Source organism: Panthera leo, assembly GCF_018350215.1.
Source record: "Panthera leo isolate Ple1 chromosome Y unlocalized genomic scaffold, P.leo_Ple1_pat1.1 chrY_random_Un_scaffold_79, whole genome shotgun sequence".
NCBI classification, from domain to species: Eukaryota; Metazoa; Chordata; class Mammalia; order Carnivora; family Felidae; genus Panthera; species Panthera leo.
The window spans coordinates 77,655-100,188 of record NW_024962233.1 but is presented as its reverse complement, the minus strand read 5'-3'; the positions used below and the strand labels follow the sequence as shown (position 1 = coordinate 100,188).

Here is a 22,534-nt window from a genome sequence, read left to right as displayed (position 1 = left end):
GCCCACTGCCCTCCTGCTGATTGCTCCTGAACAGCAGCCCACTGCTCACCTAGGCAGAGCTCCTTCACCCCAAGGACACATGGCCACAAAGTTCACTGCCTCTGCCTCTGCCTCTGCCCCACCTGCACGTCAGCCAGGGCCACTGCAGTGTCCGAAGGGCCACAGGGCCGTGGGCATGCTTCCCAAATGCTAGTGGGCTCCGGAAGGAGGCAGCAGGCATGTAAAAGCCTTGGGCCTGGACACTCCACCTGAGGGCCTAGTCTGGAGCCTCATGCCTCAAGTTCCCTTTCCTTGTGCTCTGTGTCCCTAGCCTGAGATTGGGCTAGGGCCCCAAACCGCATGAGTCATGGTCCGCAAAGCACTGACATTCCTGACAATACCAGGCCTCCATTCTGCTGGAAGAGGGCGTTCAAGGGTCCAGGAATCACAGCAACACCCCTTCTCTCAGTCCCAGATACTGACGCTCATTCATAAATGAACACACACACACACACACACACACACACACACACACACACACGTACAAACACACTTCCTCCCTGTGGCTATCTCCAGTTGTGACTTACTCTCCTTCCTCTGCCTCCTTCGGTATCCCTCTGGTCTCTGTCTGTCTCTTTGTCTCTGTGATAGTTTTCTTTTCAGAACGCTTCCTCCCACCCCACCTCCGTCTCTCTTTCTCTTTCTCTGTCCAGTCCTTGTACCGTATGAGTTCATCTGGGCTCCCGTGTGCCGTGCATGTCCATATGGACATAGTAGGCTGCTGACGGCACAGGGCTTCAGGGGAACACGCAAAGAAACACACAAGTAACAGGGGTGAGAGCACATCCAGACCTCCCAAGCCGTGACTGCCTCCAGGCAGCCCACACAAGCTGGGTATACATGTGAACCGTGAAAGGTCAGTCCCTTGGCCCTTGCCCTGTAGGTTGCAGCCAGCTGGGAGGTACTGAAACCCAAGACACTCCCCAGGGTTGAGAGGGGCTGAGGTGAGCGCAGGGGTCGATAGGCTGGGAACCTAGTCGTGGCTGGTGTTTCTCCACCTGCCACATTCCAGTTTTGTCGGTACTGGAAGGTTGGTATCAGTTGTGGCTGTCTTTCCTTGGCATCTCAGTGCAAGCTTCCTTGACCCAATGGAGATACTGAATCTGCCCTAGTTTTCAGCCAGCTTTGGGCCCCAGCACAAATGCATGTGTTGTGTGAGGGGGGAAAGCAAGTGTGAGTCGTGGGAAGGAGCTAGCCTCGCGAGCGGGATGTGACAGAGGGCACGTGTGAGTGCAGAGGTCCACTAGAGTGTCTGTGAGTGTATCGTGGCTGGCGCCTTTGAGTACTTTTGCGTGAGACCCGGCGTTTGCGCTGGCAGCGTGTGCGTGTCTGTGTCCACGTGCCGCGTGGCCGTGCATCTTTGTGCCTGAGTGAGTGTGCGTAGGCCGTTGGGGAGCAAAGGAAAGAGACTGGGGGCTTTCCTGATTTGGTGCGTACCGGGGTGGTTCAAGTGCCAAAGTTCAGAGAGTGCCATCCCTTTGCTCCTGGGATCGCGCATGACAGGCAGCCTCCCCTAGGGTGGTGTCCTCTCCATGTCACACACCTCTTGTCACCGAGTGACAAGAGTTTTCCCTAGCGGGAACAGTGTTCCCTAGCGGGTGCACTGCTAGCCTGCTGTCATGACATACATGTCTTCTTGGAGTAGGGATGGACGTAGGGCGTATGCAAAGGAGGCAGACCAGATGCAAACCAGGGTGCAGACAGCGGGCGCACAGCTGAAATGCGTTTCACGGACAGCTACGCTGACCCGCTCAGTGGATTTGCCAGACTATGGGCACGATGACCAAAGGTGGGGGTGTAAACGTGAAAAGCGTGGAGGTCCCCCTTTTCCCGTGTGTGTAGATAGCCTCGTGCCCAGGCCGTACGGGACGCCGGGGGGGGGGGGGGGGGGGGGGAATGTGAAAGTCCCCTTTTCATTGACAGAGGCCAAACAGGGCACGCAGAGGGCTAAGTTGGAGGCCCCTGGAGGCGCCGCACTACCGAAGCCCGGGGCTCACTGTGTGCCGTTACACGCCCGCAGCAGATTCCCACCGCCCTGAAAGGTGGGGCCGCCGACGCCACGCCCACTGCCGTCCTCATGATTGGTCCTGGAGCCTGGCTGGGAGTCTGGGCGTGGTTTGCAACGCCCTCAGCTTCAGAGCCGCATGCGCACTTCTGTCACCACAAAGGCCTCTGCGGCAGCATCACCACAGCGACAGCCACCGCCGTGGCTTCCTGGGTACAGCGCCTGTGCGCATGCGCCCCCTGGGCCCTTGGTCCACGGCAGAAGGCGGGAGGGCGTTGTCAGCCATTGTCGTCAGGGCTCCACTGACTGGGTCTGGTGAGGGAGGCCCGTGCTTTCACCTCCTGCCGCTTCGTTTGAATCTGCCCCACCTGCGGTCCTGGGCCAGCTCCACATGGCGAAGGATGTAGTGTCTGGAAAATGTGGCAGTGCCCCGTAAACTGCGGTCGCGTTCGTCATGGAAGGCGGTAGTCAAGAGACCCGGGCTCGAGGGCATACAGTATTCCTGGACGCGACTGAGGCGCCACACGACGATGGTGTCGGGGCCAGAATGCCCCGAAGTGCACAAGAATATCCGGTCCGACGTGAGACAGAGGTGTCCGGCCGAAGGGAGGATTTGAAGCTGCTGGTGGACAACATAATATCGGTGGCGGAGCTGTTGGGCCTGGTGGAGGAGGGAGTTGAGGCGGCGGCCACAGAAATACACGTTCTTGCAGATGAGAAGGATGACCAGAGGAAGCATGAGGAAGACGAGGGACAGGCGGGGGAGCAGGATAATTATGTAGAGGAGGGACAGGAGGAGGAAGAGGAGGTGGAGGATAAGGACCAAGAAGAGGGGGAGGAGGAGGAGCGGGAGGAGGACGAGGAGGAATGGGAGGAGGAGGAGGAGGAGGAGGAATGGGAGGAGGACGACGACGAGGATGAGGATGAGGATGAGGAAGATGATTTTCAAGAGGAGGAGGAGTGGGAGGAGGATGACGATGAGGATGAGGATGAGGATGTGGAAGATGATTTTCATGAGGAGGAGGAGGACGAGGAGGAGCAGGATCATAAGAGAAGTAGGAGGAGGAGAAGTAGGAGGAGGAACAGGAACAGAAGGATTAGGAGTAAGAGGAGAAGGAGGGGGAAGAAGGTCAAAAGCGACGATCAGGGGGAGGAGGAGCAGGGGCAGGACCAGCAGCAGGAGGAGCAGGAGGCCTTACAAAAGGAGCAGAAAGAGAAGGGGGAGGATCAGGAGCAGAGAGATTAGGAGGAGGATGGGGAAGAGTTAAGGGAAGTTGCGGAGCAGGAAGCGGGGGAGCAGGGGCAACAGGATTTACAAGAAGAGCTGCAGGAGGAAGAGGCAAAGCTGGGAAAGGAGGAGAAGGAAGAGATGGAGCTGGGGCACGAAGAGCAGGAGCTGAGGAGCAGGAGAAGGAGGAACCAAAGTGGAAGGAGCAAGGTGGCTGGTGCCTGGGGAACGCACAGGAGCTGCACGTGAAGCAGGAGGAAGAGACGCAGATGAGTGCAAGCCTACATCCTTTCCTGTCCTTGCTCGAGGCTCTTCAGACGGAGGTGCAGCCCTTGAATACACATGCCAGCCGGGAGGACTCTCAACTCAAACCCAGCATATGGCAGAGGCGGCAGCGTCATCTGCAGCAGAGAAGTGCCCTTATCCAGGGCATCCGTGGTTTCTGGGCCAAGGCTGTATCCTTCCTGCTGCTGGTGGAGGGTCCAGAGGGGGCTGGGCTTGCGCAAGAGGAAGGAAAGGGCGGTGCCATTTAGAGGAACCCAGGACAGGGACTGGAGCTAAGCCGCGCTCCAGTGGCCGGGAACGTGCAAACGTGATCCCATCCGGTGGTCCTGGCTCTGCAATGAGTGTGGCAGGAGGGCAGTGCCGGGGTGGGGGAGGCATGTGTGCTTTACGTCGCACCTGGCACGGAAACAGCGCTGGGAGAGTGGGGAGTGGCGGTGGAGGTCCAGGCCAGGTCGGGGAAATGACCGAGGGCTTCTTCCCACACAAAGCCGCGTGGGGGCACGTTTCTGGGTCCCGCTAAGCATCTTGCTGCGGGGAAGGCGATGTGAATGCCCACTGGTCGGCGCGAGACCGGATGTGTGCTGTCTGGCTGTGTGGAAGTAAGCGTCCTCAGTGTCCTCACGAGCACACAAAGCTAGGCGTGGTTGCGGGCGTCTGGGCATGCACAGCCTCCTGTGCGTGTCTAGCAGAGCCCTGCGCGATCCGGAGACCCCGTGGGCCTGGACGCAGCCTGTGGGGAGGGCTTGAGACCCTGGGGGAGGACGCCTGGAGGCTGTCCACACTGGTTCTCTGGTTCGAGCTCTCTCACGCCCAGCACCTGAAGGCTCTTTGACCTGCGGCAGTTTGTGAACCACCCTCAGATGTCAGCCCTGATTAGTAAGCCCGATGAAAGCATGCTTCGCCACATGACCAATTTGAAGGTCGGCCTGGGAGTGGGAGGTGGTGTGGGTGGCTGGCTGTGTGGGGAGGGGAGGTGGTGGGGAGAAGTGATGTGTTCCTTCCTCAGGGGAGGGCGGGTCTCCTGGAACAAGATTTCACATTTCTGCCCCACTGTACCACGGCAGGTGGAGGAACACAAGTTTCCCAGGGAATGCCGGAAGATCCTGCTGTTTTTTGGCAAGAACTCCTACTTCCAGAATGAAGTCGTTACGAAGGAGTATGTCCTAGGCCTTGATGGTAAGTGTCCACTGACTGCATGGGCGGCAGTGGGTGGAGGGTTGAATGCGATAAGTTCTCTGGCGCCTTCTCACATACTCGTCTTCCTGCAGGGTATAGGGCGTCTCATTCCAGTCCCATCCAGTGGTACCCAAGGTACAGACAGGAGGCCTACAGACGCAGGCATGACAACAGCAGCCTCAACTTCTTCAACTGGTTCTCTGACCACAGCTTTGCCGGCTCTAGCAGGATTGCTGAGGTGGGGCCCTGTAACAAGGAAGGGAGGTGATTTTCATGGGTTCCCCCACTGCGTGGGATAGCTACCTGAGGCCTGGCCTGTCTCCCCTACCAGATAATCATAGAGGATCTTTGGCCCAACCCCCTGCCGTATTTCAAGATGAAGGAGGCCCCAGGAGAGAGAACTGAGAGGGAAAGAGGTGAGCAGCCAAGGGTGTGGGCACGGAAATGTGTGCCGTGGGGTCCAGGGCACAATTCTCTTCTGCATGGAGGCACCGAGAATCACAGCGGCACAGGAGGTGACCCCAGGTCAAAAGGGCATCAGCCTGAGACAGGGAGTCTTAAGAAGTAACGTGTCAAAGAGGCTTTGCCCCTTTGGGGAGCCTGAAGGTGGGAAGGGGGCTAGACAAAAAGAATGAGCAAAGCGGGACAACCAAAGCTGGCTCATCACATAGCACGGTGACAACTGTCATTCCCGGACCATGAACCCCACCCTCAGGCCTCCTACCACCATCCCACATGTTGTCTGGCTTCTGGATCCCCTTGTCAGCTTTGGCACAGCTTATCACACCCTCCCATCCTACTTTCCGTTTGGAAACATTCAAGCAACCTTACTCAGGGCCAAGATAAGACTCTCACCTGTCCTGTGTGTGTGTGTGTGTGTGTGTGTGTGTGTGTGTGTGTGTGTGTGTGTCTGTCTGTGTGTACCCATATATCCCAGGGATATGCACGATCTTGAGAAGAGTATGAAGGAGCGTCGCACTTCATCGACCCCAGTGGAAACCCTTCCGATGCTCACCGATGGTCCACAAGATTCTCCTGGCCATGAAATAAGGACAAGGGTGGTGGTGACACGTGGCGCAGGGCGGGGGTCCAATACATTTGAAGAAATATAGAATGGGAGATAAACAGCATGAAGTGTTTGTGTGTGTCTTCCTCTCAGGTTCGCTCTGGGGCGTGTCCATGTATACATGCGGCTGTCCAGAGGTGTAAGTGTTCTGTGCCTGCACATTGGAGTTCCAAGGAAGGGCGGGACGTAGGACATTGTCCGTAGGGATGGGTCACACATTGGGATTGCATGTGAGGTCAGTAAGATTGAAGCAATGGGGACTTGAGTGAGGGAGGCCAGGGCACAAACCTGAGAGAAAGGCCAGTGCCCAGGTTCATAGCTTTCCTGTGAAAATGAGGAAATTCAAGGAAACGGAGAGGCCAGCACAGGCCAGGGATGTCCAATATTCAGGGTTTGGGCATGTCCATGATGGTGCCCCCAGAATCCCGCATGGGGACACCCTCAGTCATGTTGACTGAACCGCCACACAGGGAGGAATTCCCAGGGTTGATTACCCTCTGGTTTTCAGACGTCTACCAATGCAGACTGTCTTGTGGACAAGGTCAGGATCTCAGGACCAGCCACACATATTTGAGGGATTGTGAGCAGGTTGTAAGATTGGTGTCCAGGGGAAGGAACCGAGGGACCAGAGGCAGAGTGGGTGGGTAAGACCGATGAAGTTCTGCTTCAGGCAGAGTTGACAGGGACAACATACACACTGCAGAGAAAACAGCCCACTACAGTCTCACGCAACTCCAAAATCACAGCCAACTTTTCTGGTTCCACTTCCTGAAGCTGAGCCTCCCAAACACCGCTTCACTTATTCTCTCTCTCTCTCTCTCACACACACACACACACACACACACACACACACACACACACACACACAAGACTCCTGAAGGAGTCCTAGTGCTGATGCCCTTGTGTGAACTTTGCTGTTTCTGAAAAGACCTCTGGTTACGAATGGGTGGCCCAGATTGCAAGCCAACAGAGGGGAGGGTCGCGGGGAGGTGGGGCTCTTCAAGGGCACGAACACGCCAACCTCTCCCGTGTGCCCTCTGCCCTCTCATCATCAGCCGTGATGAGTCGGGTGATGCTCTTCCTCTGTGTCCACAGGCTTAAGCCGTGTGTCCAACACGCCATGTGAGACTTGTGAGAAGACTCCCAAGTGCAAACACCAGCAGGCGCTCAGGGAGGTCGCCTCGTCCCAGGCAGCCTGTGTTCCTTTGCCTGAGTGCCAGGACAAAGGCTGCCTCAGCCACATAGGGAACGATGGACTTGTGAGGCCTTAGCATTCTGTGCAGAGGTCCCCGGCAGGCCTGGAGCTTAGAAAGGACTGGGACGAGCCTCACCTGCGAAGACGTGAGTGCTGGGATACTCCTTACACAGCAGATGGCTGCTTGCCAGAGATGTCTGTGCTAGGGATGGGGCAAAAGCTCCACCGTGCGAGCAGTGCAGTAGACAGAGTTCAGCCTTGTCCATCGCAGGCTCTTCTGTATCCCCAAGTAACACGGCCCCCAGCACAGCGTGCCTGACACTGACCTCCCGACACTAATATTCCTGTCTCCCAAGCTGCCCAAGCCCCCCAGGATCCCCACTGCACAGCTCTGCAGTACAAGAGCCTTCTCTGCAGTGGCTCTATTCCAGAGAAGGCGTGGGCAGTCCCAGTGCATGGAGGCCTCTTGCCCCTATCATATGCAGACAACATGGTCAGCGGGGTGTCAGCACGCTGTGGAGTTGAGGATCTGTGCGACCAAGCCTTACCTCTTCCAGGGCAGAGGCTGTCGCACTCTCTAGAAGGGAAGGCAGGCCTTTCTCTCGCTGCTGTCTGCACACTGGCTGGAGAGGCACGTCTTCTCAGCTGCTTGATGGGTAAATGTCAGGGTACCCTGGAAAAGCTCCCAGTGCTGACCCGAGTCTTTGGGTGTGAACATCCAAAGAAAGTATGGCCAGTGATTGTGCAGTGGGAATACGGCCTCAGTGGTCATGAGGCTGGGCCCTTTGGGGCATCTTCCTGCACAAGCAGGCCGTTACTTGATAGGTCTTGCCGAGCAGGAACACTTTACGGGACAGGTGAACACAGGGTCCCCCACATGTTAATATCTCCAGCCAATACCTCCTTCGGGGCCAGGGTGACGTTTCCGCCCGGCCTGTCCCAAACACAAGGTACGGACAAGGTGTGGGTGTGGAATGCACTCATGGCACCCAGAGCCAAACCCTCGAGTGTGGACACTTGAGGTCCGTGGGCAGAGGCCTCGGTGCTCTGTGTCCGAGGGATTACAGCCCTCATGCTGCACACCCGGCATCCCCGGGTGTCCTCCCGTATCCGCAGCTCTCCCCGGGGAGCCCTAGGGTCCAGGAGCTGCTAAACCCCCTGCACAACTGTATCTGCTGCCCAGCGGCCTCTTCCACCCCAACATCAGCGTGTGTGGGCTCCAGAGTGCTGTCCCTCGAGAGAGGACACCCTCAGCAATTCAGGAGCCTTCTGACTTCCATGTCTCTGAACCACACGTGTCTCATTGGCCTGTCGGGATCGTCACGTTGTTCTCTGTTCACAGGAAATGTCTCGCATTGCCTGTGCTCCTCTGTCTCCCTGAGTGAGCCCTGGCGTGTTTGTGTCTTTTCCTGGCTTTGCCTGTGCCGACACCTCTCTGGTGATGCCTCCTTGCCTGGCCTAAGTGGGCACAGCTGTACCCGTGTAACCGCCTTCGTCTCTGCACACCTGTGTGTTGGGTCAGCTGTGGCTCTGGTGGCCTGTCTTGTCTTTGGTGTATGCTTCTGCGCTTGAGTGTGCTTCCCTCTGCATTCAACCCCTTTCTTCCACTGACAGATCCAGTTGCTGTCCTGCTGTCAGGTGGAGGGGCTTCTGCGTGTTCTGTTCTATGTTCCAGGAGCCAGAAATCCTTCCGTGCCTGTAGGACCTTCGTCAGAGGATTGGCCATGCACTCACTGCCAGCCAGTCAATGTCCCCAAATGCAGCTGGCTTGCTGTGAGCATTCCGTCACACCTCTATTTTCTGTCCTTCTGTTTTCAAACCCTTTGCGCCCGAGGGGCTCAAACGTCACTGGCCTGCACATTGCAGATGCAGGCGTAAATTGTGAAAAGCGGACCGGCAACGTTTTCCCACTTACTCTTTTGCCACGTGGCATGTTCCTGGCTGGGAGAGACTTCCCCCTGCCAGTGTGTGTCTCGTTTCCGTGTGCCTCCTGTGTGTTCTGGTCCCTAATTTGTCCATTACGTCCTACCTGGGAGTCTGATTCATGTTTGCAGGAACGAGGCTGACACCTTTGACTGCTGGGTTCTGAGCTCAGCTTAGTCCACCAGGACTAGTGCGTGCCTGAGGGACACAACGGGCAGTGACGGATGTGCCCGTATCCTTCACGTGCAAGCGCTCCGTCCAGCCACCTTCACCGGGACATTTCTCAGCGACCCCTCTTTGTTTGTGGTGAGAGCACTTGCCTCTGAGAAATCTGACGAGGCGGTGAAGCATTGCTTACGGCTGCCCTGTGCAAGTTAGATCTCCAGAACTCATGCACATGGCATGACTGCATCTTCACACCCGAGCCCCGACACCTCCTCATCGCACCCTCCCCTGATTAGCACCACTCTACTCTCTGGTGGACTGCATGCCTTTAACTCCTTTAGTCTCCTCAGGAAGCCATCAGGCAGGGCTCACCACCACTGTGCTTCTGTCAGGGGCTGGCTTCTTTCAGTGAGCCCAGTGCTTTCTGCACTGATGCTCAATGCACCCGCAGAAGGGTGAGCCACACTAAGCCCGGCGGCAAACCCTTTGGCCCTACATTTCCCACATGTGTGCCTGGTGGCAGAGGTGCACAAGGAGCCCGCCTGCATGCGTCTCCCAGGTCCTCCACAGGGTACAAAGTACCGCCTCAGGAGGCTGATCCGCATCACATGGGCATAGCTCTGCTTGCACGTGTTAGCCTTTCGTATCATACAGGCAGCCCAGACTTAGAAATCCTGCTACCTGCTTACAACTATCCAGCCCTCGTGCCTCTGCAGACGCTCTGTGTCTGTACAGACATTTGAGTCACGGTCTCGTGACCTTCCAATACAGCTTGATGGTCTGTCCTTAGCTTACAGCCTGGGATGCGGTTCTCACTCATTGTCCTCCCCTCGGGTGCGAGTTTCCTCCATCACTGTGGTGGAAGGTAACCTTTATCACCATACGTTGGCTTGAAATTACTGGGCGGATCACCTGTCTGCGTCCGGGGATCCGAAGGAGACCTTGGCTCTTTTGCTCACGGTCCACCCTTTCTCTGTGATGAGTCGCTTTGGATGAGAAGCTTGCCAGAGGCGAGGGGGCCTCAGAGTTGAGCACATTTCCTGGGCATCTGTGAGAACTTCGTTGGTTCCACTCGGAAAGCATTGACATTCATGGATGTGCAGCCTCTGCTTTTGCTTGAATTTGCCGAGCTTTGGGACGTGATTTCTTCCCGCACGTGCTGTGCCTAAACCTCTGCTGTGTCTTTCCGGCAGTCCCGTTTCCTGTCTCCTGCTGGTAAGTGCAGGGCTTCCAGCAGCCCTGTGGGGAACGGGTCCTTGTTTTCTTCCCTGCGGTGCCCTCTTCCTCACCCCGAATGACCTCATTGCAGCTTCCTTCTAGTTCAGCGATCGTTTCAGACTGCCCTTAAGGTCCAGGTGGGAGCGGTGCCTTTTGTGCTGAGGGCTGACCACTGTACAGCATTCGTCTCTGTGCAAATTGCACAGGTGAATTTCACCAGGTGAAAGTGCACACTGCAGTTGCCCTGTCTTCAGAGTCAGCCCACCTGTCTCCGCCTCGGCTGCCCCTGCTCTCCTTCCTCCTACCCTCTCCTTACCTCCCCCTCCCTTGTCTTCTTCCTGTCCCTCCCTCCCACTTTCCTTCCAGCTCTCTTTGTCTTCGTCTCCCTCCTCTCCATCACTAATGCCTCCCCCTGTCTCCGCCTGTCTTCCTTGTAATAGGTGCCCCTCTGTCTCTTCTTGTCTTGCTCCTCCTCCCTGTCTCTCCCGCCAATCTCCCCGGACTCTCCCTCTCCAGGCCGGTCTTCCCCTCCACTCGTCCTTCCTTCATCTGCTCTGCTTGCACGTGTCTCTCTCTCTCCCTCTATAGCTCTGTCTCTCTGTGTGTCTCTTTTTCGCTGTCTCTCTCAGTGGACCTTCTGTGTCTGGGTGCATGCTTCTTCAGAATTCTTGTTGGTGCCTGGGAAATGGGAAGGGAACTCGTCTGCTTTCGTGTGTACTAGTGAAAGCAGGCACAGGGCTTTCTCAGAGACAGACACAGACAAGTCTGCAATTCTCGGTGAAGGGCCCCTACGTGCCCTGCGTGGTTGGAGCCGTCCTCCTTTTAGTGGAAGGTTAGATTTCAGGACCGGAGCAAGCTGCTAAATCCTACTACCCCATCTCCCTGGCGCTCTGTACGGAGATCAGTAGGGCACCAGTGGCAGATGGTGCTCTGGGGGTTGTTCTTTGCTCTGCATTGCAGTGCAGTGAGGTCTACTGAGCTGTGTTCTTGCAAGGACATGGCGGTGGGGTGGGTCTAGGGTGGGTGTCACTGGTTCTGGGTGGGCACCCACCTTACCGCCGCCCTCAGCCTGACGGCCAAGGAGGAGATACCGTGCGGACGGCCATGTGGCCCCAGTAGGCGTGACACCAAGGACTTCTCCAGGCCTTGCCCCAGCTTCATGAAGAAGGGGCAAGAGACGGAGCAGGGAGTGGCTCACGGCGTGGACATTCCTGTGCTGAATGCTCTGGTGCCCGCAGTGAGGCCTCTGGGGAAAGGGTGTACAAGCGACCACAGACTGTGTGATACCCGGGACCTCGCAAGTCAGGCCTGGAAGGTGACAGCGCTGAAGAGGACATGCAGCAAAACGGGGGTCACGCTGGCGGCTGGGCACTTGCTCCAGAGCCCGGACCGGCCGCTGGCGCGCGCTTGCTGGCGACCAGCACCCTGTCTTGCTGTCTTGCAACTGATTGCTCTGTGAACCTGGCTAGCTGGCCTGACCTGCCCTGGAACCACTTCTCTCCCAGGCCGCATGCGCACACTCTTCACTGCCTCTGTCTCGGCCCCTCCTCCACAGCAGCCACAGCCAATGCGGAGTCCTCAAATCCCAGAGGCTGTGCGCCTGCGCCCAACTTGGGCGGGCTGCAGCGAGAGGCAGCAGGGAGCTAACAGCCTTGAGGCCCAGGCTCCCTCCACCTGCTTCCGTTTCCTTGTCCTTGTCCTGAGGCTGCCCTAGCTACACTGGGGCCGGGGCCGAGCGTCATGGCCAGCGTGTCGCGGTCCGGACAAAGCGGAGATTCCCGCCGACCCTGGGCCCTGATCGTCCCGGATGCGAAAGGTGGAGAGTCCCGGCCCCGCGGGAATGCAGTGGCGCTGGAGGGCGTGGGCTGGCCGCAGTCCCCAGGTTCAGGGGCGGCAAGCGCCCATCCTGTGCAGGAAGCCCAGGCCGGGTGTGAGATACAGGTGGCAAGCCCAGCGGAGGAATTGGTGCTGATATTGGATGACGGAATGGTGGCGGCTGAGGTGGTGATCGGGGAGGAGGAAGAGGACGGCGAGGCGACCAAGGATGAGGTGGCTGGAGAGGAGAATTCTGAGGAAGCCAAGCCAGAAGCAGAGGACATGCACGAGGAGGAGGAGGGTGGAAGTTGAGAGACAGCAGCAGGAGGAGTTTCAGGAGCAAGAGGAGAAGCGCGAGGCAGATGCAGAGGCGGAGGAGGGGCCCCAGCTCTCACAGCCGCTGCAGCAGCAAGAGCCAGCGCTGCGTCCTGCCTCAGCCCAGGACCCGCTGGCAGCGCTGGAGCGTCTTCAGCTGGAGATCAGCGCTGGGAATGCCCAGGATTCCAGGGCCTTATGGCGGCTGAAGCGCAGGATTCTTCGGAGGCGGATTTCTCACCTGGATCACAGAAGGGCCGTCATCAAGCACATCCCTGGCTTCTGGGCCCAGGCGGTATCCTTCCTTGTGCTGGTGGTGTTGGCTTGGGGTGTTGTGCAGCAGCACTGAGAGGAGGGTGCCTCAGGGCGATGGCCCCCTGGAGGCGAGGAGAGGAAAGGGAGCAGGGAGAAAGGTTCCTGGACACTGGGTTGGGTGTGGTCTAGGCTCAAACGCACAGCTTCTGATATGAGTGGATTTTGGGGGGTGACTTGGATAGTTACAGCTGCCTTCTCCACGTCTGAACCAAAGGTGGCCTTTGGGTTGCTCTCTTGTGTTACGTGGGGACACTAAACAAGTTTCCCAGGCTACACGAACTTCAAGCACCCTTCACTCAGAGCAGATACTGGAAGGAAACAATTAGCTGTGAAACTGGGCATATAGTGGGTCCACACACCCAACTCTGACATTCATAGCCTGTGTACCTTTTCAAGTTATTCCATAAAAGAGAGGAATTTGGACACACACTCCTATCTTTTGAGGTAAGCATGCCCCTGCCCTTAGTTAGAGAATAGGAAGACACACACACTCCATCTGGGTTACACAGTCTCCAACCATGTGCATGCTTGCACACACACACACACACACACACACACACACACACACTCAAAGGTCTACAGTCCGAAGAGACTAATCAAATCAGAGATAGGCAGCAGGGGTCTATGTATCCTATTGTTTTGCTAAACTTTGTATAGAATATATAGATAAAGGAATTCTTCAAAGAATGTGATAACACCTTGCAGGCAGGCATTTCAAGAGACGGAAACCCCTCCCAAGTTTAAGTCACCCACCATAAATCTCCAGGTTACAATTTAGTTAGCCAAGCATTATGAATAATCCCATCATCCTCAGTAATAAACCCAGAATTGAATATTAATGGAAGACTGGTGTTACTAAATGACCTAGAATTGAATATTAATAATATTCAATAAATAAACCTACAATTGAATATTAATGGAAGGCTGGCATTACTAAATGACAAAGGATGATGGATTATATCCAACCCACCAATAGTCTTATTTTTCTAATTATTTAAGGTTAATTTATTATTTAAGGTTAATTTATATTTCAGAGAGAGAGATAGACCGACTGTAAGCAGGGCAGGGGCATCAAGGAGACAAAGAATCCAAAGCAAGCTCCAGGCTTTGAGCCTAACACATGGCTCAAACTCCTGAACCCAGAGTTCATTGTCTGCGCTGAGGTCAGATGCTTAACCAATGAACCACCCAGATCACCCCATACTCTTCTAAAAGCTATTAGAATTGTCTCTTTTCATACCTAAACAAACATGTGTATACAAAGGAGGAAGGACTGGACAATATGTAGTATGCAAACAAAAGCAAACAGGAAGGTAGGTTAGCAATACATAGATTAGGTAGATAAATCAAAATATAGACTGCAACCACAGACATAGAATAACAATCCATAATTTGTAACAGAATAGTCCAACAGGAAGTACAAGACAATGTGAACTATTCCTGAACCAACAACAAAACAATCAATCAAATACAGAATACAAGCCAAAGGGACACATGAATAGAAAAAAAAATCACACGTTAGCCACATCAATGTTTAGGTCATGCATACTGAGAAACAACAATAATACAGGGCTGGGAGTGTCACCTTTTACCATACTGAGCAGATTTACATCACATTCCACCCCAAAATGGTGTGAAACAATCTCTTATGCATATGCACACTTCCTTAGAATATTTTACATATAAGGTTCCCAAATAAGTTCCTATGAATCAAAATGATAGAAATCCTATTGTGCAAAGCACAACCCAATTGCAATGCTACAAAATAGAAATCAATCAGAAAACAAAATGTGTGTAAAGACACAATCCATGGGAAAATAATGTAGCACTAAATGATGAATTAGTACATGCTGACCTCAATAAAGAATGAAAGATAAAAGCACACATGGAGACATATAAACTTAAAAGCAGAATGGGAACAAATTCTTTTGAACCTAGTAATATTTGCTCTTAGCACAATTGTTTTAGCATCACAGAACTATGTCAAGAAACAGGTAAAATTTAAATTTATGTTTCAATTGAGAAATTTGAAAATAAACTACAACAGATCATGACCAGAATATGGAGGGTAGTAAAAATTGATTAGAGCATAAGGAAATGAAATACAGGACTGCAAGCATTAGAATAGATTTTGGATAATATGAGCTGAATATATGATGACCCCAGGAAAATTGATGGCATATTTACTCAGATTCACCAAATAACAAAGAGAGAGATCACCAGTATATCAATAGGTAAACTAAGGAGCTGCAAAAGTAATTCGCACTGCAGACATACAAAATATCGTTAAGTGACTATTATGAAAACATTCATCCTTATCAAATAAGGCTACTTAGAAAACAATGGCTGTAGTCCTATAAATGGGTCATCCTCCAAAGCTCAATTTCAAAACAGAACATTTGAAGAGGCAGTTTGTTTTGTTTTTATTTTAAATTTTTAAGTTTTATTTATTTTTTGAAAGCAACAGAGACAACATGAGCAGGGAAGGGTAGAGAGAGGGAGTGAGAGTATCTCAAGCAGGTTATGCACTGTCAGCACAGAGCCTGACATGGGGCTCGAATTCATGAAACCATGAGACCATGACCTGAACTGAAACTGTGAGTCAAATGCTTAACTGACTGAATCACCTATGCGCCCCTGAAGAGGCAGTTTGTCAGCAATAAGATGGAATCAATGACCCAAAGACTCCCAACTAGACTAGACTCCCAACTAGACTCCCAACTCCTAACTAGACTCCCAACTCCCAACTCTAGTATGATGATCAAATTCTGTAGCTTAGTTTCAACGAGGCACCCAATTAAAAATAAACCTGTTTTTTTTTGGTCTTCGTTTGGCTCAGAGGACACTGGTTCTGCAAAGCTCTAGTCCTTTATGAGAATTACAAAAGTTCTGGTACAATAGAGGAGACAGAATACACTCTGCTGTCCACTGAGAACTCTCCCTGTTTCCTCTTTACACACACAAAAAAAGAGAATAACAGGAATCTCTAAGGTATAAGTGTTAGAACTCCCTCTCTTGTAGCTCTCCTCTTATAATCCCCAGCTCAACACAGGAGGGGTAGGAGGGAATAAAATAGAGAATTCCCATGGGCATGAGGAACCTTCCACCTTCACTGGTTTGTAACCAAATCTCAGGAGGTAACTGTAACAATGTAAAAAGGACATAGAGAACTCTCCTCTTCCTTCCTGAGTCTCATGAAAGGGTCCTACATTATTCCCATTAAGGGAGGTCCATTTGGGGTAGGGAGAGGTTAGATTGGTCATTTGCTGCAGGTAAGGTGAGTAATTTCAAGAAGGAAATGAAACCACTGTTGAATGATCCGTTGGGTTTGGCAGATCGGGTTGATCAGTTTTGAGGACGTAATAGTTTTTCCTAGGGTGAGCTTATGTCTATCATGGATATGACATTTGACAGAGAGCAATAAGGAGTGACCAAGAGAGCTGCAATATCTATTTGGGAGAGAGAGAGCACCCACCTGGCCAGTAGTACAGCCAGCTGAACGAAAGTTTCACTCTAGACTCTGGTTGGGACAATAATGATCCTTGGCACAGAGTTAGGATGCAGGAATTAAGAACACTAGTAATCCATGGTATCAGTGGATCAGCTCCAAGATCTCAGAATATCATCAAGATTTTTGAGATACAGCAATAAGAGAAGGAAACACCAATGGCTTTACTACAGAGGCTTAGGAATCAAATGAGGAAATATTCAGGCCTAGATCCAGAGGACCCAGTGGGAAGGGTGCTCTGAAGCTTAATTTATCACTAGAAGTTGGCCTAATATTAACAGAAAGTTACTGCAGATGGATAAATGGAATGAGAAGCAGACAGAATTGCTCTGAGAGGCACAAACTGTACTTGCAAAGAGAGGCAAAAACAGAAAGAAAAGATCATGATAACCACTGTGTATAAGTTGATTGAAAGGAAAGGAAGAAATAGAGAACTCCTTGGGGGAAGTGAGGAATCAGATGGAACAAAATAAAATGTGAGGAATGCGAGGAGTAGAAGAAGAAAACCAATGGTATACATTCAGACAGTCTGGCCACTTTAAAAAGGTGTGTTGCCTATGGAGGAAGGAAGAGACTGTGACTTCCCTGATGGATTTATAAGGAGGTTCAGGTGTTCCCCTTTGCTAGACCAGGAATCTGAGAAGTTTCAAGATGGGGCCCATGGGAGAAGATACAACCTTCTTGTTTCACAGTGGAGCAGCCCATTCCTCCCGATGTTTAGGCCACAAAGGACAATTCTTGCCGGAAAATATTTTGCTTTCATGGGTAAAAAGGGAGTGATTTCAGGTTCCTGTATTTGAAGCCATGACTGTAAGAACTTAGACTGGAAACAGATGAGTCTTTAGTATTCGTTCCTGAAGTGGGAGTCAAGCCCCTTGGCAGAGACCCCATTATGCAGTTGGGCTTGAATATAGGGATTGAGAGAGGCCAAACTGAAGTTCTAATAGCTTTCCTCAAGGAAGAAGAAGAAAGCAGGGAACATCTAGAGGTAAGGGTTAAAGAGGGAAACAGAGCAGACTTCAAATTCCCCCAATAAAATTTTCTGAAAACAACCAGGTGAAATAGGATGCTGAAGGAGTCTCCTATTCCAGTAGAGGGAAAAGTAAATGACTCCAGCGGGGGATTGCAGATCTTGTCAAGGATTGTTTGTGTCCTCATAAAACACTACAGTAGTTCCAGTGTGAAATCCACTTGGGTTGTATGATTTGGTGCAAGACTTGGGAGTAAAAAAACAGTTCAGGAAGAACACACTGTGGTCCATAATTCTTTATACCTTCCTCAGATAATTCTTTGTAAGTGTGAATTGTTTAGAGTCGTGGATTTTAAAGATACCTTTGGGCCTGTCCCTAAACCCAGAGAACAGAGATCTCTTTACCTGTGAATGAAAGAACCCTGAACAATACCGCTAAGCAATGATACCACCAGATGGTATTGCCACAGGGCTTTAATGAGGCCCCAGTTACTTTAGTCAAATCCTGGAATCTATAGAATAAAAGCTTTTGCCCCATGGGACTCAAAACTCTTACATTATATAGATGAATTCCTGATTTCAGGGGAAGATCAGACCAAAGTTTCCAAGGCCACTATAGGTTTGCTTAACTTGCTATGACAACAATGGGTTAGGGTGTTTCAAAGCAAGTTGCACTCTGTGGAAAGGGAAGTTAAATATTAAGTGCATCTTATCAGTGAAGCTAAGTGAAATATCAACCCTGAAAGAAAAGCTGGAATAATTAATAACTACCACAGCCCACACACAAAAAAGAGGGAGCTGAGGAAAATTTTGGGCTTATTATGCTATAGTAAATTGTGGACTGAGTCTTATGCTCAGAGGACTAAAGACGTATACCTAATAATACTGGAGGAAGACCCCAGAATCTAAAATGGACTGCCAAAGAACTGCATACGCAAAGAGATTAAAGCAGGTTTTATTAGCAGACCTGGTTTGGAAACCCCCATCTGGAGAAGACTTTCTACTTCTTCATGACAGTAGATGGCAGGGGTGGGGGGAGGGGATGTGGTTTACATATACAATGGAATACTAGTTGGAAATGAGAAAGAATGAAATATGACCATTTGCAGCAACATGGATGGATCTGGAGAGTATTATGCTGATTGAGATAAGTCAGAGAAAGACCGATAACCATATGTTTTCACTCATATGTGGATTTTGAGAAACTTAACAGAAGTCCATGGGGGAAGAGAAGGGGGGAAAACTTACAGAGAGAGCGAGGGAGAGAAAGCACAAGAGACTTAAACACAGAAAACAAAATGAGGGTGGATGAAGGGGAGGCTGAGAGGGAAAATGACTGATGGGAATTGAGGATGACACTTGTTAGGAGGAGGCCTGGGTGTCGTATGTAAGCCAATTTGATAATAAATTATAATTTAAAAATGGGAAGGGAAAAGACCCAGTTACATACATGTCCAAGCTGTTAGAGCCTGTGTCTATGGGTTGACCAGAATGTGTCCAGGCTATAGCAGCCACTTCCCTCCTAACAGAAGAGAGCAGGAAGCTAACCTTTGGGGGAAAACCTATTATTTAACACTTCTCAGCATGTCTGAACTATTTTCCTTCAGGAGGTGGGGCATAGGCTAAATTATTATTGAATTCTAAAGTATGCGGCCATAGTTTTGGTGAAAGGTGATTTAATCCTGACTGCAGATAGTTGTGTTAACCAGCCAGGTTTATGAGTGCAGGAAAGCCAAATGACATGGAGGAATTAAGCTACAGTTGTTTGGACATCATTGATTTATCACGGTAGGTCAGACCAGATTGGAGTGCAGTACCAGTCCATATGGGCTTAAGGTCATTTATAGAAGGGTCCTCCCAAATGATCACTGGTACAAGGAATAATGGGTATGTTGTTGTCAATGGACAAGAACCATCAGTATGAGAGAAAGGGAGATTTCCCAACAGTTGGCCAGCCCAAACTTGTGAATTGTTTGCTCTGATCAGACTTTAAAGCTGCTTTCAGGAAGGAAGGGACAATCTATACTGATTCCAAGCATGATTTTGGAATTGTACACACTTTGGAAAGATTTGGAAGGAAAGAGGTGTCATGAATAATAAAGGGAAGGAATTGGTTCATGCGGAACTGATAAAAGAGGTTTAGAAAAATCTCTTCCTTCTTATTGAAACAGCCACAATACATATAGCATGTCATCAGAAGGGAAATTCCTTTGAAACAGCAGGGAATCGATTTGTTGATGAAATTGCCAAGGGAACCTCCCTGAAATAGGAATTCAGACTCCTGTGCCTCATCCCTAGTGTACCAAGGTCACCTTAAGGGGTCAGTTCACCAAGGAAAAAATAAAGGGAATGAAGGAACTACATTATTACACTGAAAAATTGCCAGAACTTAAAGTGTAACCTTATGCTTCAAAGTATTGACGGCCCACTCACTGCAGAGGAGGACCCAAGTGTGGTACCTGGAACAAATGGATTTGGAGTCAAAGTTTAAAAAACCAACCCAGTGGGACAGTCATTGACAATCTCATCCCTTGTATGCCTCGACTAACCACAGGTCCAAGAGGGTATTTAAGATCTCCCATTAATGATCCAAAGAAGATGACCAAAGTTGAAATCAAAGACCTGACACAAACCATTGCAATCTAGACAGGATATGCAATCTAGACGTTTCATGCCTGGGTAGAATGGGTCCAATTCTCTGTGCAGAAGGTTAACAAAAGCAATTGTTATGCTTATGCTGTAGGAAAGCTAAAGGGGAAAATAGTTCCTTTTTCCTTTGGATGGGATACTGACCTTGCAGGAATGGGTTGCATGATGGCTCTCTATCAGTAAAGGATGCCTGGGGAAATGAGACCTGCATGATCTTCTCATTGCTTTTTCACACACTACAGAGGGAAGAACAAAAGGTGGTTCCCTCTTCCTCCTTAGGGACAAGGAATCACTCTTCCTGTTTCTCAAGTCATGGGTAACAATTCAACAAACGTGGTATATTGGCTGACCTGCATGCACATTATAAATGCCACTGGTGAATAGAGCCACAACAATTCTAACTTGCACATTCCATGAGAAGATTTTTGTGGAGCCTACTTATAATAGGAGCCTACTTCACCTATGGCCACCCACTTGGACTGGAACTTGGAAATTACTTGAATTGGCCATTCCATTCACCTTGGCATTCCATCAAATTGATAAATGTAGTGACATCCTCACAGTAACCATAGGGCTTTACAGGGATATTTTTATTCCAGTAGGAGTGTACATTGGTGCAATACAAGTCCCAAGGGGGTCTCCACTGAGTTGAAAGCCAGGAATCAGACAGTTGCCGAATTTCAGCCATCACTCTACTGGTGGTTTACCATTGATAAGAATGTGGACTGGATTAATTACATACACTAAAATTAGGAAATGTTTATCAATTTCAACTTCAAGGAATATCCAGTCAGTTAGATGCTACCACTAAAATGGCATGAAAGAATAGGATAGCCTTATACATGTTGCCAGCAGAGAAAGAGGGAATCTTTCTTTTGTGTTATATTAGGAGACCAATGTTGTACCTTTCTCCTTAACAACACTTCTCCAGATGGCACCGTCACCAAGTCTGTGCAGGCACTAACAACTCTAGCCACTGAATTAGCATAAAACTGAGCACAACGACCCTTAAAGTGACATTTTAGAAAAATGGTTTGCTAAATGGAAAGGAATGGTCACTTTGATTCTAACCTCTCTAATAACCTCAGTTGGACTTTTAATGACTCTAACGTGCTGCATTATCTCCTGTGTAAGGGCACTAGTCCAAGACTCATTGCTATAAATAAAAAAATGGTTGTGCCTTATGCCCCAAATAACCTATTATTGTTGAAATATAACACTAACTATGAGAAGCAGAGGCAACACCTGCTAAACATGTTTGAGCAAGACTTCAAAAAGGAAGGAAATATAAGTGAAAATATAAGTGAAGAAAATATAAGTGAAATATAAGTGAAAATGGAATCAACACAGAAAAGAAGAGGAGGGATTGTGAGAAGTAGGGGATTCCTTTTCAGAAATACTAAATGAAAGCTGTGTTGTCCAATAACAGGTTTACAACATACTGGAAATATGTATAAACACACCCACCCACCCACACAATGGAGTCACATGCCTTTAGAGTCTTCACTTTCCTGGTTCTTTTTCTTCCCATCTCCATTCCTCGGGCTTATTTTCAAGTGCTTAGTTTTGCCTCCGTGTTTCCTGGGATTACTTTCTCAGACTTAGTTTGTGGGACTTTGTTCCATGGGCTTTGCAATGGGCAAGGGTCATAGAATAAAGGGAAGTAGGAATGAAAGTCTGTGGGTCACTTCAGATAATGTATTTTTGTTTCAGTCAGACTACTTTTTGCCTTACAGGTGCATAGGTGATGTCCAGGAAAGGCTGCAACCTCTGTAGTACTCAGCCATTGAGGAACCAGAGGAAGGACATGCACACCAGGAGATAAATTGCCGCCTATTATCTCTCAGAGGGTGCCTGTCCTTCAGACATCCTCTCTTGCAAGAAAGTTGGTTAAATCTTTGTTTCACTGAGCTGCTAGTTTCCATGTTCCTCTTTTGATTGGAAAATGACTTTTGTACCCAATGCTCATTGGAAAATATGGCTGTTCTTGTTTTCTTTTAAGTTTTATTAGTTTTATTTCATGGAGTTTTTATGGCTTCCTAATATGCACAAAATATTCCTAGATTTTTCTGAAGTTTCTTGGGTTTTGGATTTACATTTAAAGCCATGCATTTCACCCATGTTGCCTTGATTTGTGTTTATGGTGTGAAACATGTCTCTAAAGTAAAAGATTTGCATGTGATTTTTCAGATGTCTGAGTCTCATATGGAGGGTGCTAGCATTTCATTGTTGAGTTCTGTTAGTAATTTTCTCAAAGGCTTCAGCAACAATGGACACAAACTTTGTCACCTTGGAGTCCTGGAGATTCTCACAATGTTTGAGGTGACACTTCAGATGACTTTCACTTTAGCTTCCTTCTCTGTCTACCAAAATCCTGAGAGCCAACACACACCTGAATCCATTTCTCCACCCTCTATATTCAGAAATATATGTTGACCAACAAAACGTGTTAATTCCAGTGAGGAAAACAAATGCTGCATCAAACCAACCAAAGTCATGGAGGAATGTAAATGCATATTCCTAAATTGAACAGAGTGCCTTTAAAAAAAGGAATACCATCATCTGACAGATTCTGTGTCCATGAAATTGTGGTAAAAATCAAACTAAAGAGAGAGTAGAACATTGAGTGTTTGTAAGGCCTTGAGTGGAAGGAAAAGTTGAG

General features: G+C 50.0%; 1 protein-coding gene and 1 pseudogene across 1 annotated transcript; both read left to right on the top strand.

The window, feature by feature from the left end:
• Window positions 1-2,498: 2,498 nt before the first annotated feature.
• Window positions 2,499-5,863, top strand: LOC122212824 (testis-specific Y-encoded protein 1-like). The gene is made up of 8 exons (XM_042926800.1): window positions 2,499-2,852; window positions 3,066-3,147; window positions 3,231-3,727; window positions 4,400-4,477; window positions 4,622-4,733; window positions 4,826-4,971; window positions 5,065-5,149; window positions 5,671-5,863. The coding sequence occupies exons 1-8, from the start codon at window positions 2,499-2,501 to the stop codon at window positions 5,697-5,699; spliced, it is 1,383 nt and encodes a 460-aa protein (XP_042782734.1). The 3' UTR covers window positions 5,700-5,863.
• Window positions 5,864-11,995: 6,132 nt separating this feature from the next.
• Window positions 11,996-20,851, top strand: LOC122212837 (annotated as a pseudogene).
• Window positions 20,852-22,534: the final 1,683 nt, after the last annotated feature.